Here is a 16,262-nt window from a genome sequence, read left to right on the forward strand (position 1 = left end):
TCTGGCTCTGGAACTGACTTGCTGTGTGACCCTGCACCAGTTGCTTAACCTCTCTGTGCCTCAGTTTCCCTCCCTACCTGCCAATCAGATTTTTGGACTCTGACATTAAGGCCCATGTGGCGTTCAAAGCTTAGGATCCCCTCCCTATCCTGACCAAAGAGAACCACTGCTTTGGAACCTGCGGCTTTCCCTGAGCCCTTTTATTTCCCAACTACCCTTTATCAAATCCTCTCTCCAGGCCTGAAGGGCAGGTACAACAGGCTCTCGTGTAACCAGAGAGGAAAGGGAGGCTCTCAGAGATGCCAAGTGGCTGCCCTGTCAGAGCATATCACGGCAGAGCTCTCAGGGCTCCTAGCTCGGCTTTGCTTAGCACCACCTGGCTGAGGGTTGCTGGCGAAAAGCTCTGTGCTGACTCAGACTCATCAGGGTTCAAGTTCAAGGGGGATTCTAATGAGGAAGGTGGTCAAGGGTGCCCTTTCAAATGCCTAACGTGTGGCCTTCTGTTGGCAGGGCCTAAGTACTAGTGGGTGCTGGAACAGGTCCTGCTGGGAAAGCAATAGGCTGGGTCCCCACTCCTCGCTTCTGGGGTTAGGAAGACAATCCTGTGAAGTGATGAATTTTCTTCTCCCCATTTTAAGGTAAGAATCAGAAGCTCAAAGAGGCAGTGTGATTTGTCCACGGTCACAGAGCGAGGAAGGTCCAGGATTCAAACCCAGGACGAGCCAGCTCCAAAAGCCAAGCTCTGACCCATCTGCCACCCCGCCCCACGAGGCTGAGAGATGGGTGGACCTAAGCGAGCTCTGCCATTAGTGCCTCTGTCCCTAATACCCAGGACTTACCTTGTACTTGAGGCCAGACTTGAAGTAGCCCAGGAAGGTGGCCGACTCGAAGCCCTGGACCTCACGGTGCTGCACGGCCCGGCCATTCAGGTAGTCATCCAACTGCACGGTGAAGATGGCGGCAGCCCCGCTCTCGTCCTGGCTGCACTCATTGCCTGGGGGGCCCCAGAGCAGTGTGAGCCTGGCTTCCCCAAAAGCGGTCCCAAACTCCCAAGGAAGAAGAGTCCAGAGCCCCCTTCTCTGGCCTGGCTAGAGAAGCTGCCTTCTGTGGGCCTCAGCTGACCCATCTGTATAATGGGGCAGTCAGGGCTGGACTCCACGGTCTGTAAGAGTCCTCTCAGCTCTGACACGTCCCCCATAGTCACCAAGCACTCGCTCCCCCACACTTACTCTCAGACCTCTAGGCGTGAAGTCGGGCCCAGGACCAGTGGTTCAATTCACAGATTAGGAAAGTGAGGCACAGGGGGGGAGGGGGAGGAGACAGGATTTATGTCCCAGCAGAGGCTCCTGACTCTAAAGTGCAAACTGGGGTGTGACTGGAACTGAGCCAGGGAAGTCAGCCCCAGCTCTGAGCACCCGGTAACGTCTCAAATCCTCAGACACTCTCGTGAGGTCATGTGGCGTTGTCACCACGTCCCCTCTACAGAGCTACTGAGTGACCTGCCAGAGGGCAGAGCTGGCGTCTGACCTGGAACAGGCTGGCTCTGGAGTCTCAGGATACCACTAGCCAAGGGGCTGGCGCACTTCTGATGCCCGGCGGTCGCTCAGTTCCCGCGGGCGCTTCCTGGGGACCCTGTACTTAATAGGGGAGGGGGCAGCCTCACCAAGCCAGTAGTGGAGGTCATACTGCAGATTCCCATTCCTCAACTGCACCGTCTTCAGGATGACGTAGGCGTCGCCTGTGAAGAAGTCTCCATAGAGGTTGGGGGGCACGGGCACCAGGTCAAACTTCTCCACGCGCCAGATCTGCAGGCCGGGCTCCTTCCCCGCCTTGAGGAACTCGGGGTGTTCTACCACCATGCTGCTGGGCTGGAAGAGATGGGCGGAGCCTGAGTGGGGGCCGGGGCCTGGTGAGGACAGACCCCAGGGCACGAGGGAGGGTGGTTTCCAGCCCCAAGAGCGTCTCACTTGAGCCTCTGACTCTCCCCGCCCCTGAGGCAAGTCTATCCCTGTCTCTGAGAGTGAGCAAACAGGGCAGAGTTTAGGCTCCAGACCCTGTCCCTGACCAGAGTCTGTCTCGCCTCCTCAGCTCACTGGGGATGGAGGGACAGAAGGCTCTACCTTCCTTCTCCCTCCCTTTCTTAGTGCCAATTGGATGGGGCAGCTGAGGCATGGAGAGGTGAAGTGATTCTGCCCCGGACCCCCAGCTAGGAAGTGGTAGCGCAGGAACTGCCCACAAGATCCAAGAGCATAAACTCTGGAGCCATAGGGAGACCCCCTCAGATGGCAAAGGTAAATCTGGGGGTTCCCAGGGGTTCAGCATGTTCCCTTCCAGCATCCTCAGCGGCTCTTAGAATTAGAAGGGTCCTCAGAGAGCTCATTATCCAACCCCATGCTGCAGATCTGTTAATTGAGGCCCAAACAGGGGAGGGGACCGGCCCAAGGTCACACAGCCTGTTTGCTTTTTGCTCTTTGGAAGATTTCCCACGTCCCACCCATGTCCCCATCACGGTCCCAAGAAGGGCCTAGACGGAGCCCAAGTGGCCTCCTGCGCTGTTTGCCTCCTCCGTCCTGCCCCCCCGCCGACATCCCACCCCCAATTCCATTTCTTGGAAAAGGTAGAGAGGAGGCAGCCAGGGTCTGTAGGAGCCTGTTGGAGAGGAGGTGGTCAAGGAGGGGGCAAAGGCCGTCCGACATGCACAGGGGCTAGAGATGGAGCGGGGCAGGATGGTTAGCCTGGAGCCGGGGCGCAGAAGTCAGCAGGCACAGGTCACCTCGGGCCGGAAGAGGGATCTAAGGGAAACCAGATGGGGAGAACTTGGGCAGAGGGTGGAGAAACACAAAAGGAAAACAGGAGAGAGAAGGAGAAACCAGACAGGGCAGACATATCAGGGAAGGGAGAATACATAGAGTAATGACGATAAGCAGACAGGGGTGAGGTCATACAAAAAAAGCAGTGGGGAGATACTGGAGAGGGAAAAAAGGTATCAGACGAGAAAGAAGAACATGAAATGAAAGAAAAAATCAGAGGAGGGGTCCAAGGACAAGACACATCCTTGTGACTAAACCTCTCTGTTGCCTGGGAGCAGGAGAGCTCTGGTTGGCTTGAGAAATCAGGGTAAGTGACCACCCTGCACACTTCCACTGCGGAGGCTCCTTGGCCGTGGGCCTAACAAATTTGTAATCATAAACCATGCAGTGGTCCCTGACTCTGCTATTTCCAACTTCCTGCTCCCTACTTCAGCCCACTCATGATGGACCCCAGGCCTGGGCCAATGCTGAGATGGGAGTCTAAGCCCTGAGGCTTTATAAATACCAAAGAACTATTTTGTTTCCACTACTGGTTACTGCATGTAGTTTTGTCCGTTTCTATGGGAAGGCAATTCAGTACATTCTCTGCAAGTTATTCACAGACTGTCAGGGCCAGGAGAGATCTTAGAGACAAGCCTCTCGTGGTTCACACTGTTGGGGAAGGGAAGCGACTCATCCATGGTCACTCTGCCGTCTGGTAACAGAGCAGGGACCCCAGCTTCCAATTCCACGCTGGGTGCCGGCCTCCCTCATGTGGCACACTCAGGATCAGCAGTCACTGTCAAAGGCTCAACCCTCAGGCTGTTCAAGATCCTAAAGTGTCTTCTGAAACATCAGAGATTAAATGTTGTTCAAGACAAAAAAAAAAAAAAAAAAATCAGAAAGGAGAGAGAAATCAGGCAGAGGGAAAAAAAGAAATCAAGAGGCGGCGATGAGTAGGAAATCAAAAGGCAAAGGCTAGGAAACAAGAAACCCGGCCAAGGTGAGGTTAGCCTCTAGGGAGGGAAACAGCCAGGCGCCCTAAGGTTCCCACCCCCAATTCACAGGAGCCCCGGAAGCAGCAAGAGATACTTACAAAGCAACAAAACAGTTTTTCCATTCTAGACCTGAATTACTCCCCTTTTCCTAGCGCTGTATCTGCAAGAACTTACAATAGAGAGTTACTCCGGGAGCCCCCGGGCCCCCCGGGCACTCACCCGCGCCTGGGACACCCGCCCCTGGGTCGCCCGTGCCTGGACCGTCCCACGCGACGCCGTGGCTGCGAGAGCTGGCGACAGCGCGCACAGCGCCAGGACCAGCGCCAGCGCGCAGAGCAGCACGGGCACAGAGTGGTGCCGGGCCATGGCAGCGCCGGAGGCAGAAGACCCCAGTCCGCAGCCTCGGTCTCTCGGTCACCGACCCTATATAGCCGCCGGCCCTTCCCACTCGACCCGGGGACCGCCCCTCAGAGAGGGCGCGGGCCTGGAGGGGCGGGGATCTGGCCTGGAGGTTGGAGACGTTGAGGATCCAACCCGGACCGACCCGACTGGGCGTGGCTGTCCCTTCATCCCAGCTCCGGGGGCGAGACCTAGCAAAGGGCCTGACAACAGCAGGCGCCAACGCAATGCACACTAAAGGGGTGTGTGCAGGTAGGAAAGTTAGAAAGCCCAGCTCAGCCTCCTGTGTGCCCCACACAAGCCCGTTCCCCTCTCTGCACCTAGTATCTCCAGCAAAAATATAAAAAACTGGTTTCGAAGGCTTTCCACAATCATATTAAGGCTGATAGCACCTCACCTCCTTTACAGGTAGGCACTATGGACAGCCCCGTTTTACAAAGGGAAAAACTAAGGGTAGAATGGTCAAGTCAAGCAACTTGCACACAACTAGGAAATGATGCAGCCAAAATCTGAACCCAGGTAGTCCCGGGTGGAACCCGGGCAGCAAGCAGCTGCCCCCAGCCAGGGGCAGGAGTGCAGGGGGCTTGCAATCACTGCTCCAGTGAGCAAGACTCCAGGGGGAGAGGCAGACCTCTGGGCTCTGAGACTGCAGGTGCTAATTTACTCCAGACGGCTTCTTTCCTTCTTTTTAAACAGTTTGTTTTTATTTTTTTAAGACTTTATTCATTTATTTGGGGGAGTGGCTGAGGGACAAACAGACTCCCTGAGCCCGGAGCCCAACACAGGCAGGACCTCAAGATCAAGACTTGAGCCGAAGTCAGACGCTTAACCGACAGCCACCCAGGTGCCCCAACAGTTTTTATTTTATTTATTTATTTTTTAAGATTTTATTTATTTATTTGACAGACACAGATCACAAGTAGGCAGAGAGGCAGGCAGAGAGAGAGAGGAGGAAGCAGGCTCCCTGCTGAGCAGAACCCGATGCGGGGCTTGACCCCAGGACCCTGGGATCATGACCTGAGCCGAAGTCAGAGGCTTTAACCCACTGAGCCACCCAGGCACCCCAACAGTTTTTATTTTAAAAAGGTTTTATTTGGGGGCACCTGGGTGGCTCAGTGGGTTAAGCCTCTTCCTTGGTCTCAGGTCATGATCTCAGGGTCCTGGGATTGAGCCCTACATTGGGCTCTGCTCCACAGGGAGCCTGCTTCCCCCTCTCTCTCTATGCCTGCCTCTCTGCCTACTTGTGATTTCTCTCTCTGTATCGGATAAATAAATAAAATCTTTAAAAAATAAATAAACAAAAAGTTTTATTTTTATCACAACTTAAATTCACCTATTTGTACAAAGTTGTTCCCTCTCTACTCTACTCAGTTCTCCCCAGGAGCAACCTATTCTATCTACGTCCTTTAGCTGATGCTTTTGGACTTACCCTCCTGTCTTAAATACCAAGTGCTTGCTGGTTCTTGCAGTTGTTGGTAGTGGTTCTGTGGGTTTCTGTGGTTCCCCGCCCCCCCAGAGGCAGAGGTCTTTTTTCAGTTCCAGATCTTATCTATTAGGTGCCCTGGGGAAGACAGGGATTGAAGTCTCTTCCCCACTCCAAGGCTCCCTTCCCAACCCTCCACTGTCCCCAGTGTTGTGTTAGAACAAATACTGTTCCAGGTCGAGGACACCTGCCTCCCACCTCCACCAACCCCTCTCTCCTCCCTCTGACCCCTCCGCTGGATCCACTTCTCGTTCCAACTTCTCTTTCCATCCTCTCTCCCAAAAGCCTAGTGCTAAGACAGGAAGCAAACTGAGGAGCTGGAGACTTGGGTTTGACCCCCACCTCCACTGTGCCTCAGTCTCCTCATCTACTAAATGGGTGTAATAGTTGCTGAGGATCAAATCAGTCTGTAGGTATGAAAATGGCCTGGTCTGCAACTCGGTAAATGGGGGTTCCTGTCCCCATTCTCCCCAAGCTGTGGTCACCTCTCCTGGCTCATCCTGGAGACCAGCTTCTATCGAATCAGGCTGAAGTTTGCCCTGCACCACCCCCAACTTCCTCCCACGTGAGAGTGTCTGTCGGTCAGATAAAGAGCTAAGGGAACACACAGAAAGAAGGCAATTCAGACTGTAGGGATTACAAGGAAGCTTCATGATAGAAAGGACTTGTGACCTAGGCCTCAAAGGACGAGGAGGAGGGAGATTGAGAATAAAAGACATTCTAGGAGGGGGGAACCGCATGGGCAAAGGGCAAGCAAACACAGGCCACATCCAGTGGGTAAGGAGGGGTCCAGCCTACAACACAGGGAGCAAGGATTGATGAGAGGGTGGCAGGAGTCACAGCAGCCCGTGTGTCCCGCTGGAGTCTGAACATCATCTCGGTGTCCATGGGGAGTCCCAGGGAGGTGCCCGAGGTCTCGGGGCTGCGTGCCTAGGCCTTCAGAGCTCTTCCCTCTTGCTGGGGATTTGGAGGATTATAAAAACCCCACAGTTCCTATAAGCTCTTGCCGTAAGCATAAACCGGTTTCACCTCTCTGGATAGCAATTTAGCTCCCCGAATTCAAGGAAGACACAATGCAACAAAGTTCCACTTCCTTCAGTATTACTTACAAAAAAACACCAAAATATACGAGCAAGGACATTCACGGAAGCATTGTTTGAAGGAAACTGGAAAGGACCCTAGTGTCCCGGTTCAATAAGTTATGGAGCCTCCATACAATGGACCGCTTTGCAGCTGTGAAGGAAGAATGAGCTGGATCTGACTGTGCCTGCCACACAGTAGGGAGGCAGGAAGCAACGAGAAACCTCTAAGTGCAAAAGGCCAACTGTACGAGGACCAGCGTCTGGCTCCTCTCCTCTTTTTGGTAAGGGTTCCATTTCTGCATACATCCTTAAAAAGTCAAGGAGGGGAAACCCCAAACTGTCCAGGAAGTTTGCTTGAAAGGCACAAAGGGGGAGAGTTTCACCTGCAAATACGGCCGTGGCAGCCTGAGGCTGGAGGGAACGCCCAGATCACGGTCATCGGCCCGCGAGGACACCCAAGGGTGACGAGAACATTCTAACACTGGAAAATGGTGACATATTGCAGACTCAGAAAATCTACCAAAAACCAGAGTACCGAATGCTTACAACGGACGAACTGTTATGATATATGACTTACATCTCAACGTACCTGCCTGGAAATAAAATGAGCTGTAGGGCTTGAAACAATTTACAAGAATGCGTGCATCCATGGTCGTTGGGTTTTTTTCTCTTTTTAAGAAGAAATAATACTATTCGAAATAGACTTCAAGTGATGCCTGCTCATTAGACAGCTTGGAAAACACAAACAAAGTAGGAAGAAGAAATTTCCTCACCCTCCCAGTCCCCAGAGTGAAAGTGAGATGGCAGCTGGCCTAGCTGAGCTGTCCTTCTGGAGCAGTGTGGTCCCAACCTGGCCGGCGGGTGACTCACAGAGGGCTGCTGTGGCTTGGCCTTGGCCCCGGGGGTCACTGACCACCAGCCCAGGGTCCCTGCCCCACCCCGGCCCCACCACGTTACTGATTACAAAGACCCTGCAGCTTTGCTTGTCACATAGCTTGGGGATCCTGGGTCCTGAGTCTCTCGGAGACTTGGCGAAAAGACCCTGGGCCTTTCCCCTTGGGGTGCCCAGAGCCTGGAAATTCTTGCTACCAGGCAGTGGCGTGTGTGGGCTGTGATGGGGAACCACGGCTTTACGTGGCTCCCTGCTCAGGGAGGATGCAGGAGTTCGAGACAGCAGGGGGATCGGAGTGCAAAAGAAAGGCCCCTCGGTAAAAAGGAAGAGGCGCAAGTGCTAGGCCTACCTCTGCCACTGATTTCTTGGGTGACTTTGGATAAGTCCCTGTCCCTGTCCACATGCCCCATGCAGTAGGACAGCATGCTGTGACTCTGAGATGCATTCCCAGAGACTGGCTGTGCGACCACATCCAGAAGCTGCATATCTGTGAGCCTCAGGATTCCCATCTGTAAAACAGGTGCACTGGCGGGGGTCACGTCTACGGGACCCTCTGATTCAGACAGGCCAGGGCTCCTGACCTGCAGAAGGAGACACTACCGTCACCAATGCCCCCTCAATTCCGGGTCTAGACATCTCTGGGAGAAGAGAGGGAGGGAAGCGGTGGGGGAGGGGCAACACCAAGTCTCCTCAGCAACCAGGGGAAACAGGCATTCAAGTCCCCATGTTACAGACTCAGGGAGCTTTAGTCACTGGCTCAGGGACACTCAGCTGGAAGGAGGCACTGCTGAGATTCCAACACAAGCCTGGCCGGCTCTAGTCCCCAAGAACTGTCTGGGGGGATCAAGCAGAACCACCTGCCACCATCCGGCCCCAGGCAGGGAGCAACGTTTCCAGATAAAGGGCCCTAAACCAGTCTGTAAACCAGGCAAGCCCAGGCCCAGCCTGGCAGCCAAGAGTCTCTGAGGCAGCCAACCCCTACCCCCACCTCCAACACACACACACCTTCCAGACTGGGGCAGGAGGTCACAGGAAGGCCCTCTGGGCCTCCACATACCTGCGTGAGTACCTGGGACAAAGGCATGTCCTAGGAAGACCCCCCCGCTGTGGCCCCTGAACTAAGGAGAGACTGAGGCACCCGTACTCTGGGCCACTCCCAGGCGCTCAGGTCAGGCGTGGTTTCTTTGAGTGGGGGGTGGGGCGCAGGCTCTGCCACCACCTGTCCTGTGAGCCCTAATCCCTGTTCTCCTCTGGAACTAAGACATCTCCCCGACCCTCGATCTTGGCTGCTCCTGGCTCCCCACCACTGCCCTGTACCCACTGGACAGCTTTTTAGTGTCTGCCACCGGAAGGGGCCCATGTCCCTCCCCTGCAGTTGGACCCCCTCTGGTCAGCTCCGGCCCTACTCCCTCTCCTTCTGTGACCTTAGGCTTGTCTTTGCGTCTCTCTGGGGCGTCGCAAGGCAGCTAGCAGAGACTGGAGGAGGCGACCTCACCCTCCGCCCCCGGCCACCATGTACAAAAGGCCCTTGGCTGGGCCTGGAAGACACCACCCTGTTCTTTTCTCTTCACCAAACACTGCCGTCCCTGACTTCTCTGGCAGCCGGCCACTCATGGGAAGCCCTCTCTCCCAGAGCTTGTTTGCCTTCTGGCTCGGGGCTGTTCTCTGGGTCCTCCTGGGAACCCCCGCCCCTCTAGCCCTGGATTTTGCTAATTGGAACAATAGTCAGTAAACAGAGAAGCCGGTTATGAAACCCAGCGAAACTGGACAGGGCCTCGGTGTGATGTGGGGAGCCTGTGGACTTGAAAGCCCACAGGTTTCAGAACCTGGGAAATTCCGCTCCCGGGATCAGGGCCTCAGTCTCCTTATCTCTAGAATGGGAGAATGATACCAATCTCGAGGAGAAGCGAGGAGGCCCAAAGGCCTGGCACACAGGAGGAGCTCTGCAAAAGTCAGCATCCTGAACTGAAGCCTTGGCTCCGCACGTACACACGCAGAAGAGGAACGTGGCAGGGTGGGAGAGAGGTTACAGATTCCACAGTGAGATTCTTGAGTTGAGGTCAGAGTTGTGTGACCCAGAACAAGTTACCCTCTCTTCGGAGCCTGGGGTCAGCCGTCTGTAAACAGGGATAAGTGGGGCCCATTGAAAGGGTGGCTGGGAGCTCTGGAGCCAGGCTGCTGGCGGGAGTTACCCAGAGGAGGAGTCTTTAGCTGCAAGGTTCACTAGTCCATCCTCTTTGTAGATAATGACACCAAGAATAAGAGTGTCATTTCTCGGAGTCTCATAGCTAGTATCTGGCCGGGCTCCCCTAGAACCCAGGTCTCAGCTCCCAGATCAGAGTTGAGGCCTGAGCCCAGGACAGGACAAGGTCCCCTGGAAGAGCCAGCTGGACCTCCGCCTTGGCCCCATCTACCCCGGGTGTGGACAGCTGCTGGGGAGATGGCCAGTAGAGCTTGGCTGAAGCCACATCCAAGAGGCCAACTATCCCAGGGGCCGAAGCCACTGGCCCTTTCCCAGTTTCCGGAGGTAACCCCACCTAGTGCCGAGAGCCAGCCAGGACAGGACATTGAGAGGGGGCCTGGCCCCACCACTTCCTGACCCTGTGCCCTGGAAGCAGCCAGATTTGGCCATGGCTGCAAGCCCAGCACCCTTCCTGCCAAAGGGTCCACTTTGTAGTCTGTCTCCCCTTCTCTGGGGGAAGAGCTGGCCCTCCAAGGCTTGGCAGGCCAGAGGCTGGGGCTGTAAACAGTGGCAAAAGCTACGTTCCAGCCCTTCGGGCACCCTGCAGCCCACTAATAGGGGACACAGGGCACAAACACAAATTAGCAGCAAGATAAAGAGGCCCAGTTACAAGCATTGTAGCTGCGGCACCAGTAGAAGATGGGGACCCAGTCTCCATCTGCAAACAGCTGGGGAGGCAGTGTCTATGAAGCCAAAACCAGAGCCAGAATGAGCAGAAGCCATGGGAAGCAGCTCTCTGTTCCACAGAGGAAAGGCTTTCCAAGAAGGAGAAAAACAATGGGTATGATTGTGGAAAGAGCTCCTGCCAGGAAAATGTGGGTGTAAATCCCTGACCTAGTGCTTCCTAGCTGTGTGGCTTTCAGTGGGTTTCTTCTGCAATCTGGGCCTCAATCTCCTCATCTGTAAAATGGGGATTATAATACCTTCTTCCTAGGGTTGCTCTGAGAATTTAGTACAGTAAAATATAAGTGGGGCTTCGCCAAAGTGTTTGGCATAGGGTATGCAACTATAAAGAAAGCTTTGGTTACTGTTTGCTGGGAGTTGGGTCAATTATCTCTCTGAGACTAAAGTTCCTTGTGTATAAAACTGGAGTAAAAATACCTTTCTTAGGGCACCTGGGTAGCTCAGTGGGTTGAGCCTCTGCTTTTGGCTCAGGTCATGATCTCAGGGTCCTGGGATCGAGCCCCGCATCGGCTCTCTGCTCAGCAGGGAGCCTGCTTCCTCCTCTCTCTCTCTCTCTGCCTCTCTGCCTCCTTGTGATCTCTCTCTCTCTGTCCAATAAATAAATAAATAAAATATTTAAAAAAAATACATTTCTCAAAGGCAAGTGGAGGGGACTGAATGAGACCATAAATGGGGAAGATCCTAGGACTATGGCTGGTATAAAATAAATGTTCAAAAAATGCCACTTCCTTTCCCCTTTTCTAGAGAGGTAATGAGCTGCCCAGTGGTCACCCAGCCAAGAGGACTCAGGTGACAAAGTGAACCAGCTCATCTCTAAGGACCCTTTGGGCCCTGGGGCTCTAGGATTCTGAGAGAAACAGGAAAGGCAAAACTGTTTGTGCCATTTCCCCAAAGTCCCCTCCTGCCTATCTAGGGAACAAACCTATCCTTCACCAGGACCCACCAAGCATGTTAGAAGCTCCCAAGGCCAACAAACATCATGGTGGGAACAGCGACAACAGGACATCAGAATATAGTGACATGTCCCTCCTGCCACAGGCTCCAAATGAAGCCCTTCTCTGTCCCTGAGCTCTGCACAGCCAACTATGGCCAAGACCCCCGTGCTGGGCTCTGGCAAGAAGATGGAGCCCATCTACCTGGGTATCAGTCTGCACCTTGCAGGCAGAACTCTTGAGAAACGGGGTGGCTGTGGGTCAGAGGAAAAATGACAGAGTCCAGGAGAAGGGACCAAGCCCCCAGGAGCTCAGGATACCAAGAATGACCCACAGGATGAAGGACACACAACCTTCCAACAAAGGGGACACAAGGCAATGTCCTGTGTGAGTGTGAACACAGCCTAAATCCCTACTGCAAGGGGCGCTTAGGCAAGTGGCCTTTGTGCAATGCATTAACTTCCTCTTCTAGAAAATGGGGTGGTGATTCCTACCCTGTGTGGTGTCTGGGGGGATTGAAGGAGCTCCTGGCACTGCGCCTGGCACACAGCAGGTGCTCAATAACCAGAACATCCAAAGATAAGCTCCCAGCATATATGCAGGCCCTAGACACATATAGCTCACTGGCCCCCATATCTACCCTTGAAGACCTTTATCTCTGTGTCCTGGCAAGCAGAACAGGAGAGGGCTGGCGGTGCTCAGCCAAGGCTCAGAGACCCAGAATGGCTGCTGGTACCAAGGATGATGGGGCAGCATCTCAGGAGAGGGCCTCCAGCCAGTACCTAAAGAGTCCACCCTGACTTCCAGCTCCTCCATGAGTCTCTCCTTATGACACCCTGCTTTCTTCTCTGGTCTGTCCCCACCGCAAAGAACTAGGCCTCTGGAGTCACCATCTGATCCCAGTCCTATCACTCAGGACCCGGTGACCCTGAGAAAGTGACTCAACCTCTCTGAGCCTGTGTCCTTGGGTATACAGAGTGGACAGGTGAACTCACGGGCTTGCCAAAACTTGATACGAGTAGAAGTCAGTTATGGAAAAACTGCAAAGCCTATGACGTGATTAGAGATTCTTTGCAAAATACCTCAAACTTTTACCTGCAACAGAACTACCAGAGATTCAAAGATATTTTTTACTATTACTAATCCTTTTAATTTCAATCTCTTTTTTTTTTTTTTAAAGTACTTTCCCCTCTTAAACATAAACAGAGGTAGAACAGTGGAATGCTTTTGTTCTCTTCCCGGCTCAGAAAATAATCATGACCAGCTGGAAGAATGAAACAAGATCCAGCACACAAAACCCAGAGCCTAGCCCACAGTAAGGCTCCGAAATGGGGGACCATCTTCTCTCCCCGGGGGTGTTTCCAGCTTCATCTATACCCAGGCACCTGTCCTGTGACCAGCATCCTCCTGCAGGGGTCCGGCCCTCTGGGGGCTTGGGGAACCCTCTGTGACACTGAACCTAACCAGAGTCATCCCACTGAGACGTTTTTTACAGAAGGGTTGAGGCCAGAGGGGAAGTGCTCAACACCCCCCCCCCCCCCCCCCCCGAGCTCCCCGCTTCACGTGCACTTCCCTCCCCCACGGCCCAGAACTGTCCTGCTTCAGGGTCTCCATCTTTCCCCTGCCTTCCACACTCCCATGATCCATGGAGTCTAGCCTCTTCTCTGCCTCTGCATGACCCTGGGCAAGCTCCTGCCTCTCTGAGCTTCAGTCTCCTCATCAGGCAACTGGGGCTCGAGTGCAGACCATACAACATAAGACCGTGCACACCAGATGCCAGAGGGCTCAGGAAATACTAGCCTAGAGTCACAGCCTCCTTCGGGCACTCACAGACCCTCCACCCCTCCAGCAGCAGCTGGTGGCTATCTGCTTCTCAGCCGCAGCAGCTGTGTGTGCTCTCGCCCCTAAGCCCCCGGAATGCAGACGTGCCTGCAGCCAGCACCGGCAGGCAGCCCGGGAGGGGAGCAGGGGAGAGGAAGGCTTACAGGAAAATTACCCGGCTCTGGCCCAGCCAATGCCGGCCCTCACAGCTTACCTCCCAGAGAAGGGATCTAGGGGTCTGGCAGGCTCTTTCTGAGTCATGGTCTGTCTTGGCCCCAAGCCTTGACCCCTGTCTGAGCTCGTAGGGTGGTAGAGGGCACCCTGAGCCCCACTTGTCCGGGACACTCCCACTCTTTGGCAGCGAAAGAGACAGGGAGGAGGAGGCAAAAAAAAAACAGACAGGCCTTTGTGAGAGGAGCAAATTGGCTCCTGCTGCTTTGTGCTGAAGCCCCAGGCAGACATGGAAAGGGTCCTTCTGCGACCCGGGAGCCTGTCCCGTTGCTGTATCTCAAGCCCTCTACCCTGGCTGCCATGTCCCAGCATCATACACACCACGTTCTCCATGCCCCACAGCAGCCCTGTGTTCCTCATGCCTTGTCCTGCATGTGTACCCCGATGTGTGGGGTGTGGACTGGGGCCCAGGTCACTTCCACCATATGTCGTGCTCCATGAACTTCTGTGTTCGATCCTCTGTTGTATGTACCATCTTTTGAAAAACGAGGTTCTGTCCCATGAAAGTGTGTGCCCCAAACTTTGAGCCAGGCCCACGAACAGCCTCCCTCACTCCGTGCTGTGATTTCAGTCCGATTCCCAGCCCTTCCATCCATTACCCGAGCGACCTGAGAGCAGTCGCCTCTGCTCTCGGTGCCTCAGTATCTTTGGCTGTGAAATAGAAATGATAAGAGTTGTTGTGGGAATTGAAGGAGATCATGCATTTAAACAGCTTAGCCCAGTGCAGTGCACAGAGTCAACACAGTGTTTGCTAACACTGTTACAAGAACACCCAGGCATCTGTACTACCTCCTGTATGCTCCCGGCCGGGCTCCCACATCCCTGGCTCATACAAGGCATCAGACCTTCTACCACATTAGGGAAATTCAAACAATAAGGTACAAGAAGGCTATGATTTCCCCCTCTCCTATGGAGGAGAAATCCAAGGCTCAGAGAGGGGCAATAATCTGCCTGAGGTCACACAGCCAGAAGGAGTGAAGCTGGGAGGGGCACACAGAGGTCCAAGATTAGTGATGGACCCCAGTGTGTGGTGTGTGTGTGTGTGTGTGTGTGTGTGTAGACTGCCAGCAAGCAGGCAGAGGCATCATTCAGCAAGATTTGGGGCGATGAAAATATCCTCAAACTGGATAGTGATAATGGTGGCTTAACTCTGTAAAATTCACTAAAAGTCATTGAATTAACTAAAATGGGTAAATTATGTGTATGCAAATTACGTATAAATTTACTTTGACAACTGATGTACATTGGACTTCCAAAAAGCTGTGTTTTTTGTTGTTTCTTTTTTTTAAGCCCATGTACTTCCCGTGCACCATTCTGTCCAAGCATGCAGCAAGAAAAGGGACTCTCCTTGAATTAGGAGGGTGGTCAAGCAAAGGCTTAGCAACCGCTCCGAGGCCCAGCCAGGCAGAGCCTTGCACTGCAAGGTTCCCAAACACCTCTGCAGCCCAGGTGTGCAGCACAGTCACCTGGGGAGCTCCAGGAAACGTGGATTCCCAGGCTCCACGCCCAGCCTCCGAATCGATAGGTTAGGGTGGGGCCCGGGCACCTGGGATTCTGAGGCTCAGCCTGGAATGGGAGCCCTCATCATAGCCCAGCATCTCCTTTCACACTTGGGGAAACAGAGGCCAGGCAGGACTGGGGACTGATCAGACCTAGTGGATCAAGCAGTGGGCAAGCTGGGGCTGGAGCTGGGGGGCCCTTTCTTGTCCTTTCTCTCGTTTCCCTCCTCTTCCCTGGCCCTCTGCCTCCTGGTGACTCAGGGCTCTGAGTCAGACTGTGGCACCACAGAGTAAATTTCTCAGGAAAAACAATCCCCAAACAAAGCCTCCCCTGATCGGGGGGGAACAAAATAGGCCCAGGAGGCTAAGAGAGGGCGGGGAGAAGGACATAAGCTGGAGGTGGAGGCCAGGACCCCACGACCTGGTCTCTCCTATTGACCACTGACTTGCGTGGGGCCCTAAGACGGCGCTTCCCTGCCCTGAGCCTCCGCTTCCCCACCCGTAAGTAACACCTACTACTGCACATAGAGGCTTATTGCGGACACGCAACACGGTAAGTATTTATAAGCTTTCTCTTGTTGATAACACTTTCCCCAAACCCACGGCTAGCATCATTCCGTTTCACAGGCAGGGAAACTAAGGTGCAGAGGGGTTTATCCAAGGCTGCACAGTTAGGAAGTGCAGAGAGGTGTCTGCATCTAGGCCTGTGTAAGTCGGAGGTCTTCCTCTCCTGCCCACACACCTTGAAAACACACCTACTGCTGCATCAGCATGCAGGTCAGAGCTAATCAAACACAAGGCGGATGGCCACCGTGGCTTCCCCACCACAAATACCTGCCTCCTCGTGCCTTTGCTCCCGGCCCTGCAGGGAGCTCACGTGAACTCGAGAAATCATCCAGTGGCTCTGGGCAGCAGGAGCGCAGGGCAGGCAGCATCCGGGACCCAAAGAGCCTTACAGCAGGACAAGTACAAGAACAAAGGGAGGTTTTTCTCTGGGGAACTGGGAACCGGCAAGTCAGGAGGAGGGAATAGCAAAGGCAGAGGCTCCAAGGCGTGACCCACATAGAGCAATGAGGACACTGGAGAGGTGTGGCTGGGGAAGGGGTCTGACTGCCCTGAGTCCGGGCCGGTCCCAGGCGGTAGGGAGAACAGGATCCCAGCTGATGTCTGCTCTGTAGCCGGCCTGGCTGGTGGAAGTTCTACGGGTCGG

The 16,262-nt window shown here is 54.2% G+C and overlaps 1 protein-coding gene across 3 annotated transcripts in view; it reads right to left on the reverse strand.

Moving 5' to 3' along the window:
- GSN (gelsolin) overlaps window positions 1-16,262 on the reverse strand; it is a 54,198-nt gene that overhangs the window by 22,470 nt on the left and 15,466 nt on the right. Inside the window, exons 1-3 of one of the 3 annotated variants that reach the window (XM_059410897.1) lie at window positions 4,007-4,230; window positions 1,664-1,868; window positions 840-994 (exon numbers count right to left, since the gene is read on the reverse strand). In XM_059410897.1, the coding sequence (XP_059266880.1) occupies window positions 840-994; window positions 1,664-1,868; window positions 4,007-4,153 (507 nt within the window). In that variant the 5' untranslated portion in view covers window positions 4,154-4,230. Of the gene's footprint in view, window positions 1-839; window positions 995-1,663; window positions 1,869-3,885; window positions 3,925-4,006; window positions 4,231-16,262 lie in introns of those variants that run through there. The other 2 variants (XM_059410898.1, XM_059410900.1) reach the window with 2 other exon arrangements.

The sequence above is a fragment of the Mustela nigripes genome, chromosome 9 (genome assembly GCF_022355385.1).
Source record: "Mustela nigripes isolate SB6536 chromosome 9, MUSNIG.SB6536, whole genome shotgun sequence".
In the NCBI taxonomy this organism is placed as follows: Eukaryota; Metazoa; Chordata; class Mammalia; order Carnivora; family Mustelidae; genus Mustela; species Mustela nigripes.